At 34.8% G+C, this 18,161-nt stretch overlaps 3 protein-coding genes and 1 long non-coding RNA gene across 10 annotated transcripts; 1 reads left to right on the top strand and 3 right to left on the bottom strand.

Moving 5' to 3' along the window:
- Positions 1 to 80: 80 nt before the first annotated feature.
- On the bottom strand, positions 81 to 1,200 carry Mrps23 (mitochondrial ribosomal protein S23). Of its 2 annotated transcripts, none has more exons than XM_070310804.1 (4): positions 1,018 to 1,200; positions 541 to 702; positions 322 to 427; positions 81 to 246 (listed from the first exon to the last, which is right to left on the bottom strand). In XM_070310804.1, exons 2-4 carry the CDS (start codon positions 672 to 674, stop codon positions 130 to 132), a joined length of 357 nt encoding a protein of 118 aa, XP_070166905.1. In that variant the 5' UTR covers positions 675 to 702; positions 1,018 to 1,200; the 3' UTR covers positions 81 to 129. The 2 variants fall into 2 exon arrangements, with proteins under 2 accessions (XP_070166905.1, XP_070166904.1); XM_070310803.1 differs by having other exon boundaries at positions 84 to 246; positions 1,002 to 1,197.
- Positions 1,201 to 1,305: 105 nt separating this feature from the next.
- Positions 1,306 to 10,498, top strand: Mcm3 (minichromosome maintenance 3). Of its 2 annotated transcripts, none has more exons than XM_070310802.1 (12): positions 1,306 to 1,479; positions 1,693 to 1,805; positions 1,906 to 2,114; positions 2,295 to 2,425; positions 2,505 to 2,743; positions 2,854 to 3,096; positions 3,387 to 3,750; positions 4,074 to 4,378; positions 4,505 to 4,655; positions 4,772 to 5,199; positions 5,422 to 5,630; positions 9,792 to 10,498. In XM_070310802.1, the coding sequence occupies exons 1-11, from the start codon at positions 1,411 to 1,413 to the stop codon at positions 5,618 to 5,620; spliced, it is 2,451 nt and encodes an 816-aa protein (XP_070166903.1). In that variant the 5' UTR covers positions 1,306 to 1,410; the 3' UTR covers positions 5,621 to 5,630; positions 9,792 to 10,498. The 2 variants fall into 2 exon arrangements, with proteins under 2 accessions (XP_070166903.1, XP_070166902.1); XM_070310801.1 differs by lacking the exon at positions 9,792 to 10,498 and adding an exon at positions 7,653 to 7,928.
- LOC138941280 (uncharacterized) lies at positions 2,315 to 3,336 on the bottom strand. The gene is made up of 4 exons (XR_011448153.1): positions 3,277 to 3,336; positions 2,827 to 3,150; positions 2,573 to 2,750; positions 2,315 to 2,435 (listed from the first exon to the last, which is right to left on the bottom strand). It is a non-coding gene; the product is annotated as an uncharacterized lncRNA (long non-coding RNA).
- On the bottom strand, positions 5,338 to 17,826 carry Na (sodium leak channel non-selective protein na). 5 transcript variants are annotated; one of them, XM_070310795.1, is made up of 29 exons: positions 17,621 to 17,826; positions 17,024 to 17,157; positions 16,738 to 16,923; positions 16,330 to 16,580; positions 15,925 to 16,199; positions 15,379 to 15,626; positions 14,792 to 15,181; positions 14,398 to 14,589; positions 14,182 to 14,319; positions 13,875 to 14,081; positions 13,547 to 13,743; positions 13,351 to 13,473; positions 12,939 to 13,112; positions 12,690 to 12,869; positions 12,351 to 12,603; positions 12,002 to 12,169; positions 11,663 to 11,871; positions 11,349 to 11,469; positions 11,103 to 11,236; positions 10,863 to 11,028; positions 10,060 to 10,254; positions 9,764 to 9,981; positions 9,316 to 9,569; positions 8,933 to 9,069; positions 8,696 to 8,832; positions 8,288 to 8,438; positions 8,083 to 8,217; positions 7,602 to 7,776; positions 5,338 to 7,513 (listed from the first exon to the last, which is right to left on the bottom strand). In XM_070310795.1, exons 2-29 carry the CDS (start codon positions 17,126 to 17,128, stop codon positions 7,335 to 7,337), a joined length of 5,298 nt encoding a protein of 1,765 aa, XP_070166896.1. In that variant the 5' UTR covers positions 17,129 to 17,157; positions 17,621 to 17,826; the 3' UTR covers positions 5,338 to 7,334. The 5 variants fall into 5 exon arrangements, with proteins under 5 accessions (XP_070166896.1, XP_070166898.1, XP_070166897.1 ...); XM_070310797.1 differs by having other exon boundaries at positions 9,316 to 9,539; XM_070310796.1 differs by having other exon boundaries at positions 16,330 to 16,553.
- Between the last annotated feature and the right edge of the window lie 335 nt (positions 17,827 to 18,161).

Raw genomic sequence — 18,161 nt, 5'->3', positions numbered from 1 at the left:
TTGAACAAGACTCTGCTATCATTTCTACTTCTATAGTACAAGCATGGTAATACTCATATTTCAATTAATATAGATTATTATCCATTAAATAACAAGGTTTATTTACTAATAAAAAAATACATTTTGTAATCACTTAAATATATTAGATAGTTTAGTCTCTACTTTTTTTGACATTCTTGTTTCTACCTCTAAAGTATACTGTTGCATTGCTTTTTTATACACACTATCTTCCGACAATTCTTCCTGCTATAAATTGAATATATTTTTAATACAATATATTATATAAACAATTTAATAATAAATCGAACTTATTGTACATACCTCTTTTATTGTTTTGTACATAGATAGAAAATTTTGTGTTGCAGATTTTACATTTTCATTTGCTAAATTAGTAGCTGGTATAAAGTTTTGATCTTTTTGGAATCTTCTGCAAGAACAAACATAGTTTAATGATATGACTTATATAGAGAATAACAATTTACAATAACAATAACAAAAGCAAATATTTTATACAATGTAATATAGTAAAAGACATCTTACACTCGAATTAAATCCTCTTCATAAAAGATAGATCTGATTTCTTTATTTGGCAGCCGTCTATCATATCTAGGTTCGTATTTCGGAGGGAAAGCCTCGTACACTGCCAACCATAATGGTGTGTCTTCCTCTTTCATAGCTTTGCCCTTTAATAACGAGATGACTCTGAAATTCATTATGTAGATATATAAAGCTATTGTTCGAAATCTTTAAGTTAGCTATTAAATATTGTAAACAATTTCATTTTTTAATTTCCAAAAGATGATATAACACAAATATACAAAACGAGTTACTAAATAATATTCAAATCTTTATCCAAAAATTAATTTCAAATAAAATTTGTATAATATAATGTCGATTGAAAAAATTGCTTTATAGCTTTAAAACATAATTGCCAATTTAATTCTCGCGTAAACTCAAAAATAATTCTGTCAGAAAGGATTACGAAGAATGCGTACACTTACCTACTATAAACCGTACCAATTTTTTCTAATCTGCTTTGTGCCATAGTGTCTTTCTTTTAACGTGATGATACGTGAATAAATTATAAGGGAAATTCAATTCGTAGACCCGGTGATTCGTCTTCACGGATAATAACCTAACTTTTCAAGCATCATCACAATATCCCGTCGCCATTTTTAAAACGTTACAGTGTGGTATGAAAAGTAGCTAAAAAAGTCCCTAAAAATTAGCACGTGATCCTTGCAAGTGACTTTTTAAAATGACAGTGTGGCTAATCTGCTGTTTTCCCGCGCAGATAGAACCGAATTGTGTTCGCGTAGCTTTCAAAGCGTTTTGCCAGTTTCTTCGAATTTTTCCTTATAATAGATCTCGTGTAATAAATATTGGATTTTTTAATTAATTGCTGCAAGGATGGATACGGAAATCGATCAGAATCTGGAACAGATAACGCGCGAATATGTTGATTTTCTCGACGACATGGTAGATATTTAATAATCAACATTTGTTATCAACAAAGTGTACTTTCACTTCATATCGGCTACATCTTTTAATTTTATTAATTTTATTAAATTTTTATATATATATATATATATATATATATATATATATATATAATTTTTAATTATGTTTTATTATGAAGCATTATAAAGACTATATCATATTGTTTTTATGATATGTTAATTATGTCTACAGGAAGATCAAGGCATATATGCCACAATGGTTAAAAACATGGTTCAGGAAAATAAGTACAGACTGGTTGTGAATATCAATGATTTGAGAAGGAAAAATTCGGTGCGTGCGGCAAGGTATAATAGATTCATTTTTTCAGTTCTTATTAATTTGTAGTATGAAATATTGTCCACAATGTCTTGAAGAGTTAAGAATTATGAATTAATATATTTACAGCTTATTAAATAATTCTTTCGAGGAACAATTAGCCTTTCAAAATGCCTTAAAACAGTATATTTCAAGTATAGATATTGAATATGCCAAGAGCAACAAAGATTTCTTCGTAGCTTTTGAAGGTAGCTTTGGAAACAAACATGCCACACCAAGAACACTTACCTCACATTATCTTGGTAACTTGGTATGTGTGGAGGGTATTGTCACAAAATGTGAGTACCTATAGATAAAAAAACATAGCTTTTATTCCATGTGAGATTTATTAAATTTATTAAAATCTGTTTAATTTCGAATAATTTAATCCATTTGTATACAGGCTAACATTATTTTTATTCATAAATTTATCTTTTCATATAAATAACATATATTACATATAAAATTATTCATTGTAGGTTCACTGGTACGACCAAAAGTTGTAAGAAGTGTCCATTACTGTGATGTGACCAAAACAGTCCTAGAAAGAGCCTACTCGGATTTAACTTCCTTGGAAGCTTTCCCGCATTCCGCTATTTATCCAACTACTGTAATTGTCCCTACAATATTTAAATAAGAAGAAAACATTTGTTTATCAATCTCAAAAAAATTTATGTTTTTGGTTGTAGGATGAAGATGGCAACCCGCTAGAAACAGAATTCGGTTTGTCCACTTACAAAGATCATCAAACACTCACTATACAAGAAATGCCAGAGAAAGCTCCAGCTGGACAACTACCACGAAGCGTGGACGTAATCTGTGATGATGATTTGGTAGACTTGTGCAAGCCTGGAGATCGAGTACAGGTTGTTGGAAATTATCGATGTCTTCCAGGAAAGCAAGGCGGATACACGACTGGTGCTTTTAGGTATGTCCTGACAAAGGTCGAGAATTATTTTCCAATTTAATTGTGAGTCTTGTAATTTAATTGTGGATCTTTTCTATTTTCACCTAAATATGTGTTCTGTGTATAATCAGGACTGTTCTAATCGCCAACAATGTGATGCAACTGAGCAAGGAAGCTAATCTCGCGATTTCCCACGACGACGTGACCATGTGCAAAAAACTGGCAAAAAACAATCCCTGCAAAAATATTTTCGAACTCCTCGCTAAGTCCCTCGCACCATCTATACATGGCAACGAATACATCAAAAAGGCGATTCTGTGTCTCCTATTAGGCGGGGTAGAAAAGATCTTGCCAAACGGTACGAGGCTAAGAGGGTAAGATTTTACCGAATTCTTCATGCTTATATGAAAATGTGATTAATCCGATAACTAAAAAAAAAAAAACGATTTATTCTATTATTTCTTAATAAGCTCTGATAAATTTTTAAAAATTTGATTCGAGAGGTCTGATAAAGAGATTTTATAATTTTGCAATTTAGTAAAGGAAAAGAATACCTAAGAAAAAACCTCATAATTGATAGCAAGTACTGAATGTTTTGTCTCCTTTATCTTTAATATTCATTAACGATCTTGGAATAATAATCAGGATATCTTTCATACATTAGAGATATAAACGTATTGCTAATTGGAGATCCATCGGTGGCCAAGTCACAGCTATTACGTTATGTGTTGTGTACCGCTCCACGAGCAATTCCGACTACCGGACGTGGATCTTCTGGCGTTGGTCTGACAGCGGCGGTTACGGTTGACCAGGAGACCGGCGAGCGTAGGCTAGAAGCGGGTGCGATGGTACTGGCGGATCGCGGTGTCATTTGCATCGACGAATTCGACAAGATGTCGGATATTGACAGAACGGCGATACACGAAGTGATGGAACAGGGAAGAATCACGATCGCCAAAGCGGGTATTCACGCCAGTCTGAATGCTCGTTGTTCGGTACTGGCAGCTGCGAATCCTGTATATGGAAGAGTAAGTTCGTCCTCTTGAAGAAGATTTCGAGAAAAAGCGGAAAATAATTATGAAAAAATTCAAGCTTTTATTCGAGGTTTCTCTGTAATTTATAGAAAAATTTAGATAGTCTTGAATCAGATTGCTTCTTTGCAGAAATATCTCTGTAAAATTAAAAATTGTTTTCATATAGAGAAAATAATATATAGATTATATGTAGATAATATATATAATTAGACTAATATGTAACAAATAAATGGAGTAATACCGATATATACAGAATAAAATATCTAATGACGAGAAAGAAAATATAATACTAATGAAAGCTTTTTTTCTATTTTCAGTACGATCAGTACAAGACACCTATGGAAAACATCGGCCTGCAAGATTCCCTGCTATCGCGTTTCGATTTGCTCTTCGTTATGTTAGACGTGATCGATTCGGATCAGGATCATATAATCAGTGATCACGTTGTTAGAATGCATCGATACAGAAATCCTCTGGAGCAAGATGGGGAAGCCTTGAGTTTAGGTTCGAAATTGGATATGTTGACCACGAAGAATCCGGATGATGTGGCGACTGAGGAGACGCAAACTCAAGTTTATCAGAAATACGATCCACTTTTACATGGACAGACGCGTTCTAAGAAGTAAATATATTGCAATTTATACATATTTTGTTATTTTAAATATAGTATGAGCTTTTTAATTAATTCTAAATGCTGATGTGTAAAGATTTTATACAAAGAGACCTGTTTTATATGAATTTTTTTTAGCGATCAGATCCTCTCCATACAATTCATGAGAAAATATATTCATATCGCACGATGCATGAAACCCAAACTTACGGAAGAAGCCAGCACCGTTATCGCGGAAGAATATTCGAAACTTCGGTCAGAAGATATGGTGGAATACGATGTTGCGAGGGTGAGTTTTGATTTCTTGTTTCTACAGGCTAAAAGAAAGATTCCGATGGATACTATATATCAAAATCATTAAAAAGAAATTATACAAATATATATGTCTTTCTATATAATTTTCAGACTCAACCGATAACCGCGAGAACCTTGGAGACGCTGATCCGGTTAGCGACAGCACATGCGAAAGCACGGCTCTCGAAGAACGTGGAAGAAGAAGACGCGCGCGCCGCGATAGAGCTAGTGCAGTTTGCTTACTTCAAGCGCGTACTAGAAAAAGAGAAAAGGAAACGACGACGTCGTGACAGCGACGCGTCGGAGAATGCGGGCGATATTGATGATAGCAGACAACCAAAACGCAGTAAAAAGACGAAAGATTCGGACGATCCGTACGAGTATGATAGCGATGATGCGCTCGATGTAACGAGCACGAGAATAACCAGGACACAGTCACAAAGGATCAGCACGCGCACGTCCCCGAGTCGCACGGAGACCGCGGAAAGCATGGAAATATCTGTTCCGGAAACAGCGACGCCGACAATCACACAGGAAAGGTAATTTTATTCGAAAAAAATGACATGAAATTGATTCTTTGTGTTTGTGAAATTATAATAAAATCGTTGCTTGAATAAGTACGAAAGCTTCTTTCACTTTTAACTTTTTATATCCTAAATATTTTATATACATCCATTTTTATATTTTTATTTTATTATTAATAAAACGAAGATTAGCTAAAAAGAAAGTATATTCTTAATTAATTTTTCTTTGATGCTTAGACTTACAATCTTCAAGTCATCACTTCACAAGTTGTTCCAAGACCGAAGAACTCAGACAATTCCGCTGAGAGAAGTCACCAGTTATTTAAATACAACACAATCTTTGAATTTTACGAACGATGAGATCAACGCCGCCATCGACATCATGACCGACGCAAATCAAATTATGGCAGCAGAAGGCAACATCTTCCTGATATAAAATCTTACTGGTAATGTTTTCTGTTATGTTTTTTTAGATAATCAAAGCACGCGCGCGAATGCCATTTGAAATAAAATTGAAATCAGTTTTCGTTTAATGCAATTATACGAGAAGCAAACAGTTATCCAACATAATCATAATGAATAATCAATGATTTTATATAAAACATATAGCAATGGTATATCTATATTATTCGATGTATGTATGTATTAATTTTACTCTCCACATTTTTATGCAAATATCCGAAATTTTTTTTAATCGTTTGTGTCTATACTAATAGTCATCGAGTAATAATAACGAATTTTATACAATTTTACGAATAATGATATCTAACAACATTTATTTGTCCCATACTCGATAAGACAATACATTGGCACATAAACTAGCAACAATCACCAACATTCATTTACGTAACCATACATTCATGACATAATGCGATTTCCAACGCTAAAAATCTCTCCACTTCTATAAATACATATATACGCATAACATATCGACTCACTTTGCGTGTGCGTATTACTGCGCCAACATCTATCGCTTAAAGTTTGACGAATTTATTCGACATACTCGCACACACATGCATTCTTCGTCTTATTATAAAAATTCACGACAATATATATAAATGTTCCAATTATCTTTCCTACGTTCAACATGTACAACGTATAGTCAACACAATCTCGTTTGAAAATAAGTTACATCTTTGGTCGAATAACTCTTTCTCAAGTCTTGCACAACTGTTGTTTTACATTAAAGCATCTCCCCCGTAACAGCATTACTGCTAATTATAACAAAGATAATGTAACGTCAACATCAAGTGCGCTAACAACTTTACAATCGCCAATATTAAATCAATCAATTCGCGTAGATCTATTACGATACAGGCCCTCTCTCGGAACATATTCTTGTTATAAGGAGGAAAAAATCGGCATTCCATAATATCCTATCATTTTCATAGAGAATCGGGACCATCTTCGTGACAAAAGTATCTACGACGAATCGCATCTTGCGCTAATTGTCCTCACAGTTGTCCTTAACAACGCTATCCAACTATTACTTGCACAATGATTAACTTTAAACTTTGTATATCGTATAAAAATCACTATATAATTAATTAAAATGTGTCCAACAACATGATCGATAATGAATGACGGATACGTGAATGATAGGAAATTTTCTACCTCGATATTTTTAAACAAATCGATGCTCAAGGATTTAAGTAACTTTTATATGGACAAAATCATCTATTCGATGCACACATAATGCCCAGACATTCGATACGAAAAATGAGCATGTATATCTCGATTACATTTCTCTCTTTCGTTAGGAAATCGATTCCTTTAACATGGTAAGCTTTAACAAACAACGCACACAACAAAAGATTCAGAAAGCGTATGGAATTATTCTTTGACATAGCAAAATATTAATGTAGCAGCTCTTGGCATTAGAAAAAGTAAATTATGATCGAAACTCAACGCGTTGAAGTTTTTCGAGATTGATTTCAAGCGATTAAAATTATTAGGCACATACCACATTTTTTTCCTCCGATTTCTTTTTCCTTACTCGATGTAAAATCTTTAGGCTTGTGTGAAGAGAGAGAGAAAAAATTCGTTCTTTTTTTACTGCTGAAGATAGGAATCCTCGTTTTACAATTTGCTCCTGAACATAATAATTTAGCTCCTAATCGTAGTTCTCTTCGTCATACGACTTACAAGATTTAAACCTCGTCCTCGCTGGAATCGCTGCTGTAAGCTAATTGTTCCTTCCACCATTCCCGAACTTCCAGCATGACACTAGAAACTTTAGGCACAGTTGTCTTGTTGCTCAATGCTTCCCTTTGTTGCCTGCTTTGCTCCGTATTTTCCGTCAGATGGAGTAAATTATTTTTCACCATCGCTAAAAGAAATTCGAAAAAGAGAGACGTAATCCAAAATCATATTTAGTGACAAAATACGATGATACAAAAGTCATCGCTTAGACTTACACGGCGGTCTGCTGTTTCTTTTCTTCGATACAGCAATTTTATCTTTCTCAGATCGAACGGATGCGGGATCTGACAACGTCGGAGCCAGATATTTTCTTCCCGAAGCGCTTCCTATACTGTCCGATCTTGGAAGTACTACCGGTTTCTTAGCTCTATGTTTTGGAACTTCGACATCCTAATTGTCAGAAGATTAGCAAAGTAATACGAATTTCACCATAAAATAATTATTTATAATTAATTTTTATTATAATCCACAAGTAATAGCAATGTAAAAATTCTAGCGTAACGATATTTTAAAGATTATGTAGAGAAATTCGTTTATTTTATATATATTTTTTGAAAACTTTAAAAGAAAAATTATGATTGATTTTTTAATTTTGATATAAAAATGTCGAAAAATTTCTATCTTAGATCAACTTTTCTACCAGAAATGTGTATGTATGCGCTCGAATTATATTGAAGCAAATAAGATAAAACGTACTTTTGTCTCGGTCTCTTCCTCACGATCGACGCTAATTTCCTTGCTTTTCTCCTCTTTACTTTTCTCCTGATCTTGAGGCGGCACGGCCGCGTTATTCGTAGCACGAAGTCCGGCAATCAAACTATTCTGTTGCTTCTACAAAAATATAGAAAAAAAAAAGAAAGATTATTGTCACGACATGATTTTGAAGTCAATCAATTCTCACCGCTCGTATCTTTTTCAAACAGCCCTGTAACCAAGTTCTAATGGTTTGCTTGGCTACCTCCTCCTCGATTATGTATTCAAACTCTTCCCGTGCAAGCAGTTCCTCCAGTTGAAGCGCTTTTCTTATGTCCACTGAACGATACGATAACATACTAAAAAAATTTTCAATTTAGAAACCTTTTTAATAATTAAACTCGAATGATATAAGGTTATTCGCACGCATCATTTGTGTATGGTTGGAGAATTTGAAAACTAGATGGTACAACATGAAAAGGATGAAAGAATTTAGAGCAATTTATAAAATATCTGAAAGATTCATAAAACATCTCTATCGGATTTTAATGAAAAACTTAATATAAAGATAGTAAACGCACTTATTATTGATCACAATCAGTTTCACAAAACTTACTTAATGACGTCATGGAAGGTGACGTCCTCACCATTGTGCAGTCGCTCCAGCTCATAGCACATGTATTTGAAGAGCAGGCGATCTTTCTGTGGATCAGTCTCCAATCTACCCTTTAATAACCGCAAAATAAATTTCACCTGAAACATATTAGTATTATTATTTGCGCTTCTTAAGGATTGTTATATTATCTCGCTGAATATAGATTTATCGATTCGAAATTCATAAATAAGACCATACCCGCTTCACCGGTATAACACCTTTCTGATGATTATCAACGACATTCCACGTATTCTGGAAGTTTCTTATATCAGCGTACGATAATAATGCGTCTTCTTCATTCGAATAAAATAAAGAAAAGTTCTCCATGATAATAGCTGTTTGGAAAAAAAAAAACACAAAATTTTATTTTTCTTACCTGCGCGATTCTCGCTCTTTCTAATTAAATTGTTCTAAAAATCTAATTAAAAGAATATTGTTTCAAAAAATTAGTTTAAATATCCTTCCTCCCCTCTCCATAAGTAAAGCGAGAGAAAAATAATTGTGTCATTTTTTTTAAATATAAATAATATCTATATGATAACTTGATGTAAATACTTATTTGGTGCGTATCCTGTACATACCCACTAAAAGATTCAAGACGATGTAAGTAATAATGACGTAAAAGGTGCAAAAATAAATGAGAGAAGCATGGAAATTGCCACAATCTGTTTCCCAGTAATTATTCGCCGGTGTGCAATAGGGCGGCTGTATCATGCAGTCGTGCATAATTTTATTCCAATCCTCTCCCGTCACTATGCGAAAGAGCATCGCCACGCCGGTGACCGGTGACTCAAAATTAGCACGTCTGGATTGCAAAGAGATTGCTTTTAATACACTGGCGAAAATAATACAGGAGACGAAAAAAGATCATGAATACAGAAAAAAGATTTAGTACCATCGAAAAATCCAGATAAAAGGATGTACGCTTTATATACTTATAAATTCTAAAAAATCTTGTGAGAATAATTCTTTAATGATAAATTAAAAGTTTTACATATTGGCGTGCAAATGTATATGTGTATTTCTCACCTTCCGATGCCTTCTCCGTACTTTACAGTACCAAAGATTATGGTGCCGGCTAACGCATAAAAGAACACAAGGAGAAACATTCCGAATATGATGAAGAAACTTTTGCAGACAGATACACCGACCGTCAACATCAGCATCTTAAGAGTCGTGTGTTTGCCGGTGATGGTGAAAAATCTGAGGATCACAACCATAAATCCGATCACGTAGGATAGGTCATTCTGAAAGCAACGCGGTAAATCATAATACTAGGAAAACGAATATGGCGAAAAGAATCTAACTAGATATATTAAACGTACCTTCATCGTGCAATGTATAACGATCCAGATAACGCCCACGACTGTCACAAGCAAATCATATCTGTTTCTTCTGGACTGCCAATAGCCACGTGGTGTAAAAGCTATGTTTTTCATGATTACTTCCACGAGGAAGACCAGTGTCAGAATCGTGGAGACTGTAGCAAGTGCTTCCGTATGTTCCTCCTCGATTCTCCACTTGAGACGAGCAAGATAAAGAAAAAAAAGAGGAGAAGACCGCAGATTAAACACGAGCAAACGATTAGTCACACTAACTTTTAGCCACGGTCTAATGGTAGCCGGTAAGGAACAAATGATTCAACGTAACAGTCTCCAAATCGATGGGGGCTTCTCTATATGTGGGAATGATTTTTTTCTGTTATCTTCTATTTCGAGATTGGACGTCATTTTGTCTTTTCAACACGATGCTTGTCATGATCCTACTAATCCTACCGTTGGACGCTTGTTCTACTGATAAATTTGTAAAGAACTAAGTAGGAAGTAAGGCTGAATTAAAGCTGCTTTTCTCAAGCTCGCGAATGGCATTTTCAAGCAAGATTGATTCGTTGTAAGAACTTTAAGCGAGCATATTGAGTTCACGTGACCATGCATGTAATTTTCTAATTACTATATAAAAATTTCTGTAATTAAACTATTATCAATAAATAGAGAGCTTATCTAAGGCGCGAATGGAAGCAATGCCTAAATAAAAATGGGATAATCATGGAAGAAATCGCGGGGGATCCTGAGAAATATCTATTAGTTCTGGCATGTTTAAATCGAAAGATTAGCCTTGTTCAACTCACAGAGACGCACAGCAGAGCGCTATTTATGAGCACCATGACAGCGATGAATCGTTTGAAATAAATGTTCTGCGTAATGTCGTAGATGAAAGCACGAAACTTCTTGCCGTCCGGTCTCGGCGGTAAGTGCAACGGCTGAGCGATTTTTAAACGTTTCTTCAAATCACACCTGCATCGAAATTCACATCTAGTAAATCATATCGAGATCGAAATTTGCCGATGAAATATCTCGAAATTTCTTACCATCTTCTCTGATCAACCGTAAGCAAAGCGGTGCCTTTGTTCTCGGAATAATTCGCGATCACGACACCCACGAATAGCGTTAAGCCGATCATGCAACCGAGGAAAATATAAATGTGTATATAGATTGCATGAACCTGAAAAAATAAGGTACACAATATGATAAAAATTATCCACTTTTGGAGCGCAAAATATGTAAATTTTTACAAAGAGTCTATGTATTAAAGTGTCGAAAAATTAGTGACTCACAGGACCGAGAGCTTTAATAAGGACATCCCGCACATCGAGCCAGCCTTTGAAAGAAAGTACTTCGAATAGAGCCATCATCGCATCGCCAATGTTATCAAAGTTAAACCGTTTAGGATTAGCCCTGAAACGCGTTACAGTATTAGTGCTACGAAGGAAAAAAGATCTATAACCATTGCATTAAAAGGGAGAGAATATGAATTATTGATAAAAAATATATACCTGATAGTATACAATAAAATATAATTATTAATAAAATATAATTATATGTTTAGTCGAAATAGAACTGACCGATTTATTAACCATTTTATGCTCACCAAACGCGTGGTACTAAAATGGACGGATAACTCTCGTTCTTTCCCGGTCGCAGCTTCATTTTCGTCACAAACACTCTTCTCATGAACACGCCGACGCAATCCTCGCGCTTTAAAATAGTGGGGTCGTTACATCTTGCTAATCGACCGCCATACAGTTGTACACCATAGCTCGCAAATACGAACATTAATAAGATCAATAATGTTGATACCTAAATAAAATGATTCTTTATCAATCACTTTGTTTGGCAGTTCATAAATCCACGTCATTTCTAGACCAAAATTTTAGAAAGAGAGAGAGGGATACTATGCTTTAAAATCCTCAACATTTATCATATTTACCAACAAAATTTCTTTGAATCCCCTGCAAAGCTCGTAAACAACTTTTCTCATGTGTGGTACAAGAGTAAAGATCCTCAATGGTCTGACACATCGTAATATCATTAACAGCTGTGCTCCGGAATTCGGCGGCACACTCTTCGGCATCCAACATAAGAACACGAGACTCACCTGCAATAATACAATAACGTGGCAATATACACAAATTGTTATCGTGTATTACATGATTTATAAAATTATAATATATAATCATTACGATTTTTATGATTATTATTTTTCTCAAAATTACAAAAATATTTTATAGTATAAAGAAGAATTCGATGTACATATATTTTTGACGTATTATACGTACGATGTAAATGAAAACATCCAATACAGAAGCGACATCCTTGATGTAGGCCTTAGGTGTGAAAAACAGGCCGTCCGCCAAAATCTTGAGCGCCAATTCGATGCTCATGCAAATAACGAAGCAGTATTCAGTGATCTGCAACGCCGGCTCCTCCATCACGCGGTACCGCGGTGTCTCGAACATCATCGAGATGCATGACAATGTCGTGATGAATATCATCACCCAGTCGAGATAAGTCACTAAACCGAGAAAATTGCTGCAGAGAAAGAGATAAAAAAAATCATCAGCTTCAGTATCTCTTTTAGTTCCATCTCAATGTTTTGATATTACGACGACTCTTACTGCAAGCTCTTGTACTGCACTTTCCTTTCCTTGCCCGTTAAAGGATCCTTCAGTTTCGCATCGTATCTCGCATAGACGAACAATTGGCAATACTTTCGGAATTTGCTCTCGCGTGGTACCGCAAATAACGGCGTATCGAAGAATGGATGATTCTCTCGCAAATCATCTTCTCGTTGATTTCTGAAGATAAAAAATGAAAAAAGATGTAGAATATTAGATTGGCGGAGATCTTGAAAATGTATGACGTACCGTCGCATTTCTGCCTGTTGTCTTTTAGCTTGAAGCAACTTGATATCTAAATCGTGCGGTCTGCTGCGCGATGAACTAACTCTGTTTATTCCACCTATGTCTCCGTTTTCCATGAGATGCTCGTACGTCTGTTTGAGCTTGATCGATCCACTTCGGACGCTTCTTCTGATTGATCTATTTTCGTCCGTGAGTAGAAGAAAACAAATAGAATAAAAGCGAAAACGTAAAATATGCGAATAGTATTGTTATGAATAATATATTAAAAAATATTAAAACTTTTGTGTAATAACGAATTGAAAAAGAATATTGGATCATTGAATATATAATTGTTCTATTTCTTAAATTTTCAAACCTATAAATGACGATTCTCTTTTTTAGATTCTTTTGTTAAATCCTTGTATTTTATTCTTACTTTTTCTGGTCAATGCGAAGCTGCTTGGCGCTGCTAACAGTACCTTGCGGTTTTAAAAGTCCTTTTCCTGGTACTGGAATCATGGCAGAATCTCCCAATAGTAATCTTTGATTATTGGAGTCACTGTAAACAATTAAAAATTAGTTCCAAGTCTAAGTTTTAGAATAGTAACATCGCGTTGCGATGTTAAACTTACTTTATGATATAAATGACAGCTGCTTTCTTCAAATTAGTGACAACAGTTCTCACCTTCGGTGGATTATTCAAGATCTTTACCGGACGTTGTTTTCTATATACTATTTTTGAATCGAAGGTTTCGTTAATTCTTTTAGCATTTTCGTTCTCCTCGTCTTCTACTTCGATTACAAACTGTCGCATAAAACTCTCACGCACCTTAGAAAAGATAAATTAAATATTGATTTCAATACATAGAATAGTTATTATGTTCTTTTTAAATTAATATTAAAAATTTATTAAAATTATGAATAACAAATCGCAAGAAAGAATAATATTTCTTCAGAAACCTTCGGCAGATTGAAGTCTGATGGTACTTTGTGAAGACACGTCATTTGCGGACTATCCGGGAATTTTTCAAAGATTCTCAGCCTGAACGGCAAGCTCTCCTTTATCTCGGCGCTTTGTTCACGAAACTTCAATTGTTTCAATTTCTTTATATCTTCGTCCAGCTCAAGATTGTCCAGGATCACTGCGACGAAGAGACTCAATACAATCTGAAGAGATAGTTATAATTAATTACATTGATTAATATCTGTTATATAATTTTAACACGCATTTATTGCATTCAAGAAATATCAAGCGAAAAACATGTACCAGAGTGACGAAGAGATGATATAAAATAAAATATACTGCGACTAGAGGTGCCATCGTCTCATGAGTTCGTAGCATGGTCTCGTCCATGACATCGACCCAGGCTTCTTGTGTGAGAATTTGGAACATCGACATAAATGCCTAAAAAAAATTTATCCTATAAAGCTTAGAATACACAATTATGTAGTAATAATTTGTTAAAGTATAAAAGCGACTTACTTCGGGAAAAGTTTCAAATTTGGTAAAGTCGCAGAGAAAACAGAAAAGCTGCATGGAAATGCTGGAAGATATCACCAGCAGGCACATGGTAAAAATAATGAGACTTCCGAGTTTCTTGCCAGGACCAAAAATTTTGTAGACGAAGTCCTCCAACATCGGTGACGCTTTAATAAGCCGGACCACTCTGAGAACCTTTTCGTATACAAAGATATAAAATATTAAAAATCTATTATTGTTTTCCCAAACAATAGTTGTTCATATTTCTAAAAGTTCAAAAATTGGCGGTTAAGGAAACAGCGCAAACAACAAATTTAAAGAGCACATTCAAGCATAGAAAAATGAAGTGAAGGGAAACAACACGAAAGACGAAGAGTTGGAAGTAACTGATAGAGACCTGAAAGTAAGTGAATCCAGAGAGATAAAAGAACGGAATAATGTGTAAAGTTGTGCCGATAGCAAGCAGCAATTCGAACTTGTGAATCGAATGCTTGTAGTAACTCCGGAATCCAAGGCACCATATCTTGAAGAGCGTCTCCAAGTCCAGGAGTATCGTGAAGACGATCTCGGCCCAATAATAACGATCGTAGTACGTGTTCCTCGGTTTTTCGTCATGCTTAAAGCTCATCGTTGCGGTAGTGATACCATTCGCTAGGATTGCGCACATTACTACCATACGAAAGTATGGCGATCTGAGAATAGCGTGACAGGCGGGAGACGCCAGACCTCCGTGCTTATTCTCATCTAATGTCACCAACTTCCAACCATTGTCATCTCCAGTCAATATCTGCAATAATATAATAAATAAATGTGTACAAAAGTGTAAAGAATTTCAATCAATATCATATCATTATTTGCTTTCAATTAATTTCCAATAACAATGTTTATATAAAATATTTTATTGATACTCCAAAGTAAATTAAAAAACAAAGAGAATAATTCTTTTTCCTTTCAAAAATCTCGAGAGAAGTTAGTACAAGTAACCTGCGATGCTGAACTATTACTAATGTGGCCTCTAACGCCCCACATTTGTTGAAATTGCACTCGGATTTCGTTGAAGGTCTCGGTGATGACGGCAATGAAAACATTCTTCACCAACCAAGCCAGAAAGAATATCATCGTACTGAAGTAGAGAACCGCACGCCATGCCGGTAAACTGTCGATTGCACGATACATGATAAAGACCCATCCTTCTTGAGAAGCCGCTTGGTACACGGTAAAGATGCTGGTGGCTAAAAGTTCCAAATCAAAATCTTATGTATCTCGCAACGCAATTGTAAAAATTTTAATTTTTTAGTTCTTGTTGAGAATATTGAATATTCATATTTCAAACACAACGTTCCAAAAGATATATATTTCGATAATATTATATTATATTTTTAGTAAAGTGAAATTATATTTTGAGGCCAGAAATTAGTTACCCTTGCAATATTTTTACGAGGATATTATACGTAAGTAACATGGATTATTATGGAAAACCAATTTACACATGGATTTTAACGAGGGCATAGTATTAACATTAACTACTACCAAACTCGTCAAATCCATTGAAGCCTATGATATACTTGGACAATTCTAGCTTCATGCAGATCATTCCTTCAGGGCATTGATATCCAGACTCCGGGTCGGTAGAGCAAAATGTATCGGGAATAGCTAAACTATTAATCGTGATGTAATGCGGTTCGGTTGTGTTCAATACGCAATGATTTTTCAGCTCGCCGAAGAATTGCACCCCTAGAAGACCGTATAAGGACATGAAGAACAGGAAGAAAAGTGTCACGTTGTAGATCTGCTGACTCGAGCGTCTGTATAAATATAAAAATTGAAAAATTAACAATTGAAGAAATTGAATTAAATCAAATATGTTTGCGAAATATGTCGCTTTTAAAGCGTACGAGTTTTTCAGCTAACAGTTTACATATTTAATTCTCTTACTTGAAAATTTGATTGATTCTGGCTTTGGGCATCGAAAATTTGAGGAAGACTCGGAGAAAACGTATCATGATCAGCGGCCGTGGTGCTCGCATAATCGAAGCGTAACTAAACTTTACGAGAAAACCCAGCATTTCAAACATTTGCAGAATCACAGATAGCCAGAGAAAGATCACCATACTAGCGTCGAATTGGCACCAATGATCTTTCAAATAGGACTTATCCCTCTGTGCAATACCATTAGCAATTTTATTCTATCCACGTAAAAAATACAGTGATATAATTGCATAGAAAAATTTCTCACTCTTCGTTTTAATTATATTTAAATGTAGTTGCAGTTTTCAAAAATTTGAAAAATTAATATACTTAGATATTAGTTCAATCCTTTCTCGATAAAGAGAACAACTTTACCTTTAGTATTCCTCGTATATGCATCTTGGCGATCATTTCAGCGGTGAATAGAAACGTGACTATCAGATCGCAAATGAAGGTGACGTATTGGAGGGACGGTACTTTCTCAAAGGTTTTCGGCGTGTTCAAGCAAACGGAGGCCAACGAAACTAGAGCGCAAAATCGCATCAATCTCCTCACCCATAGCTAAAATTGTGTAAAGTGGTTTTCAGAAGAATTTTGAAAAAAAGGAACTCTAGCAATTTTCTCCCTCTTCCCGTTGATCCACTCACACTTCCGTTCTCACCTTGTTGACCCATTCTATGTCAGCGCTCTCATTGAGGGACTCCTCCGGACCATAATCAGCCAGGACGGGTTCCCCCTTGAGGCTCTGCTTCCGCCCCAGCATCATAATAGGAATTATGTTCGCAATGGTGAGGCCTGTGAAAAATATATTCAAGTTTTTATATCAAACTTAGAGACGCACCATTATTACAGAAAGAATTCCTAGAAATTAAATTTAATCAATCGGATAATTATTGCATGCTACTATGTTCTCGTCATTTGTTCGGCGACATTACACCAATCGTTCGAAAAAATATATGTATTATTCGATTATATACACATTCAATTAAGAGAACATAAATTAAAATTAATATAATAATTTATTAACATACTTGAAATAAAAAAATAACAATTTAAAAAAGCACAAGATATATGTTATTATACATATAAAGGATACATTATATAGCTTTCTTAGATTATCTATAACTTTAAAAAATAATATAAATAATTCAAGAATAATCGAAGAAAAGTGCAATCTTTTTACAAAAACAACCCTTTATTATATCTGCGCGAAGACTTATGTGTTATATATATATATATATTATCAAAGGATCCACACCTTTTTTTTAACTGTTTGCGGAAAACGACGGATGCTGCCTTTATGGCATTTTCTATAGACTACATCTTCGGCATAAAGCAATAGTAAAGCTCAACGTGTAATAAACATCTCAGAGGTAATAACAAGCTGTCGCGATGTCGCGACGAACATGCCTCGACCGCGTCATCAGCGGTCCAGCACGGCCGAAAGTCGGTGCGAACGAGCATGAGCAGTATGCGCTCCCTGCCTCTCGAGAAAATCAATATTTCACTAAACGAGTTTCCAGAAATCAAAAAATTGCTAAGCAATTGTACGTATTTAAAGTAGTTCTATCCAAAATATTCTTCTATAATTAAATTGTTTTTTCGTCAGGAACTTGATGGATATATCATCAATATTTTGACAGCGAAATGGTAATCTTCTGATGCATCCAATTCAATGTATTAACTTTCAACATACCTAGAAGTTACATACAGTTAATGTAATGCTCAATGACAATTGAATTGTTATAATAAATATATTGATCATTAATCAGAAAATTAAATAAATATGAAAGGATAAA

This window comes from Polyergus mexicanus, unplaced genomic scaffold (assembly GCF_030449975.1).
Source record: "Polyergus mexicanus isolate NDT 795.1 unplaced genomic scaffold, iyPolMexi1.0 SCAF_18, whole genome shotgun sequence".
Taxonomy (NCBI): domain Eukaryota; kingdom Metazoa; phylum Arthropoda; class Insecta; order Hymenoptera; family Formicidae; genus Polyergus; species Polyergus mexicanus.
The sequence above is the reverse complement of the archived record's forward strand: the minus strand, read 5'-3'. Positions and strand labels throughout refer to the sequence as shown.

What these genes read in the sequence shown, in the direction of transcription:
- Mrps23 (XM_070310803.1), bottom strand. Translation starts at nt 1,045, where the DNA reads ATGGCACAAAGCAGATTAGAAAAAATTGGTACGGTTTATAGTAG. An exon ending in ATTGGTACGGTTTATAGTAG is followed by an intron (nt 703 to 1,001) that starts GTAAGTGTACGC and finishes AATGAATTTCAG; the next exon opens with AGTCATCTCGTTATTAAAGG. An exon ending in TGTACAAAACAATAAAAGAG is followed by an intron (nt 247 to 321) that starts GTATGTACAATA and finishes TTCAATTTATAG; the next exon opens with CAGGAAGAATTGTCGGAAGA.
- Na (XM_070310795.1), bottom strand. Translation starts at nt 17,128, where the DNA reads ATGATGCTGGGGCGGAAGCAGAGCCTCAAGGGGGAACCCGTCCTGGCT. An exon ending in GTAATAGTTCAGCATCGCAG is followed by an intron (nt 15,182 to 15,378) that starts GTTACTTGTACT and finishes ATATTATTGCAG; the next exon opens with ATATTGACTGGAGATGACAA. An exon ending in CAACAGGCAGAAATGCGACG is followed by an intron (nt 12,870 to 12,938) that starts GTACGTCATACA and finishes TTTTATCTTCAG; the next exon opens with AAATCAACGAGAAGATGATT.
- Mcm3 (XM_070310802.1), top strand. Translation starts at nt 1,411, where the DNA reads ATGGATACGGAAATCGATCAGAATCTGGAACAGATAACGCGCGAATAT. An exon ending in TACACGACTGGTGCTTTTAG is followed by an intron (nt 2,744 to 2,853) that starts GTATGTCCTGAC and finishes GTGTATAATCAG; the next exon opens with GACTGTTCTAATCGCCAACA. An exon ending in TGGAATACGATGTTGCGAGG is followed by an intron (nt 4,656 to 4,771) that starts GTGAGTTTTGAT and finishes TATAATTTTCAG; the next exon opens with ACTCAACCGATAACCGCGAG.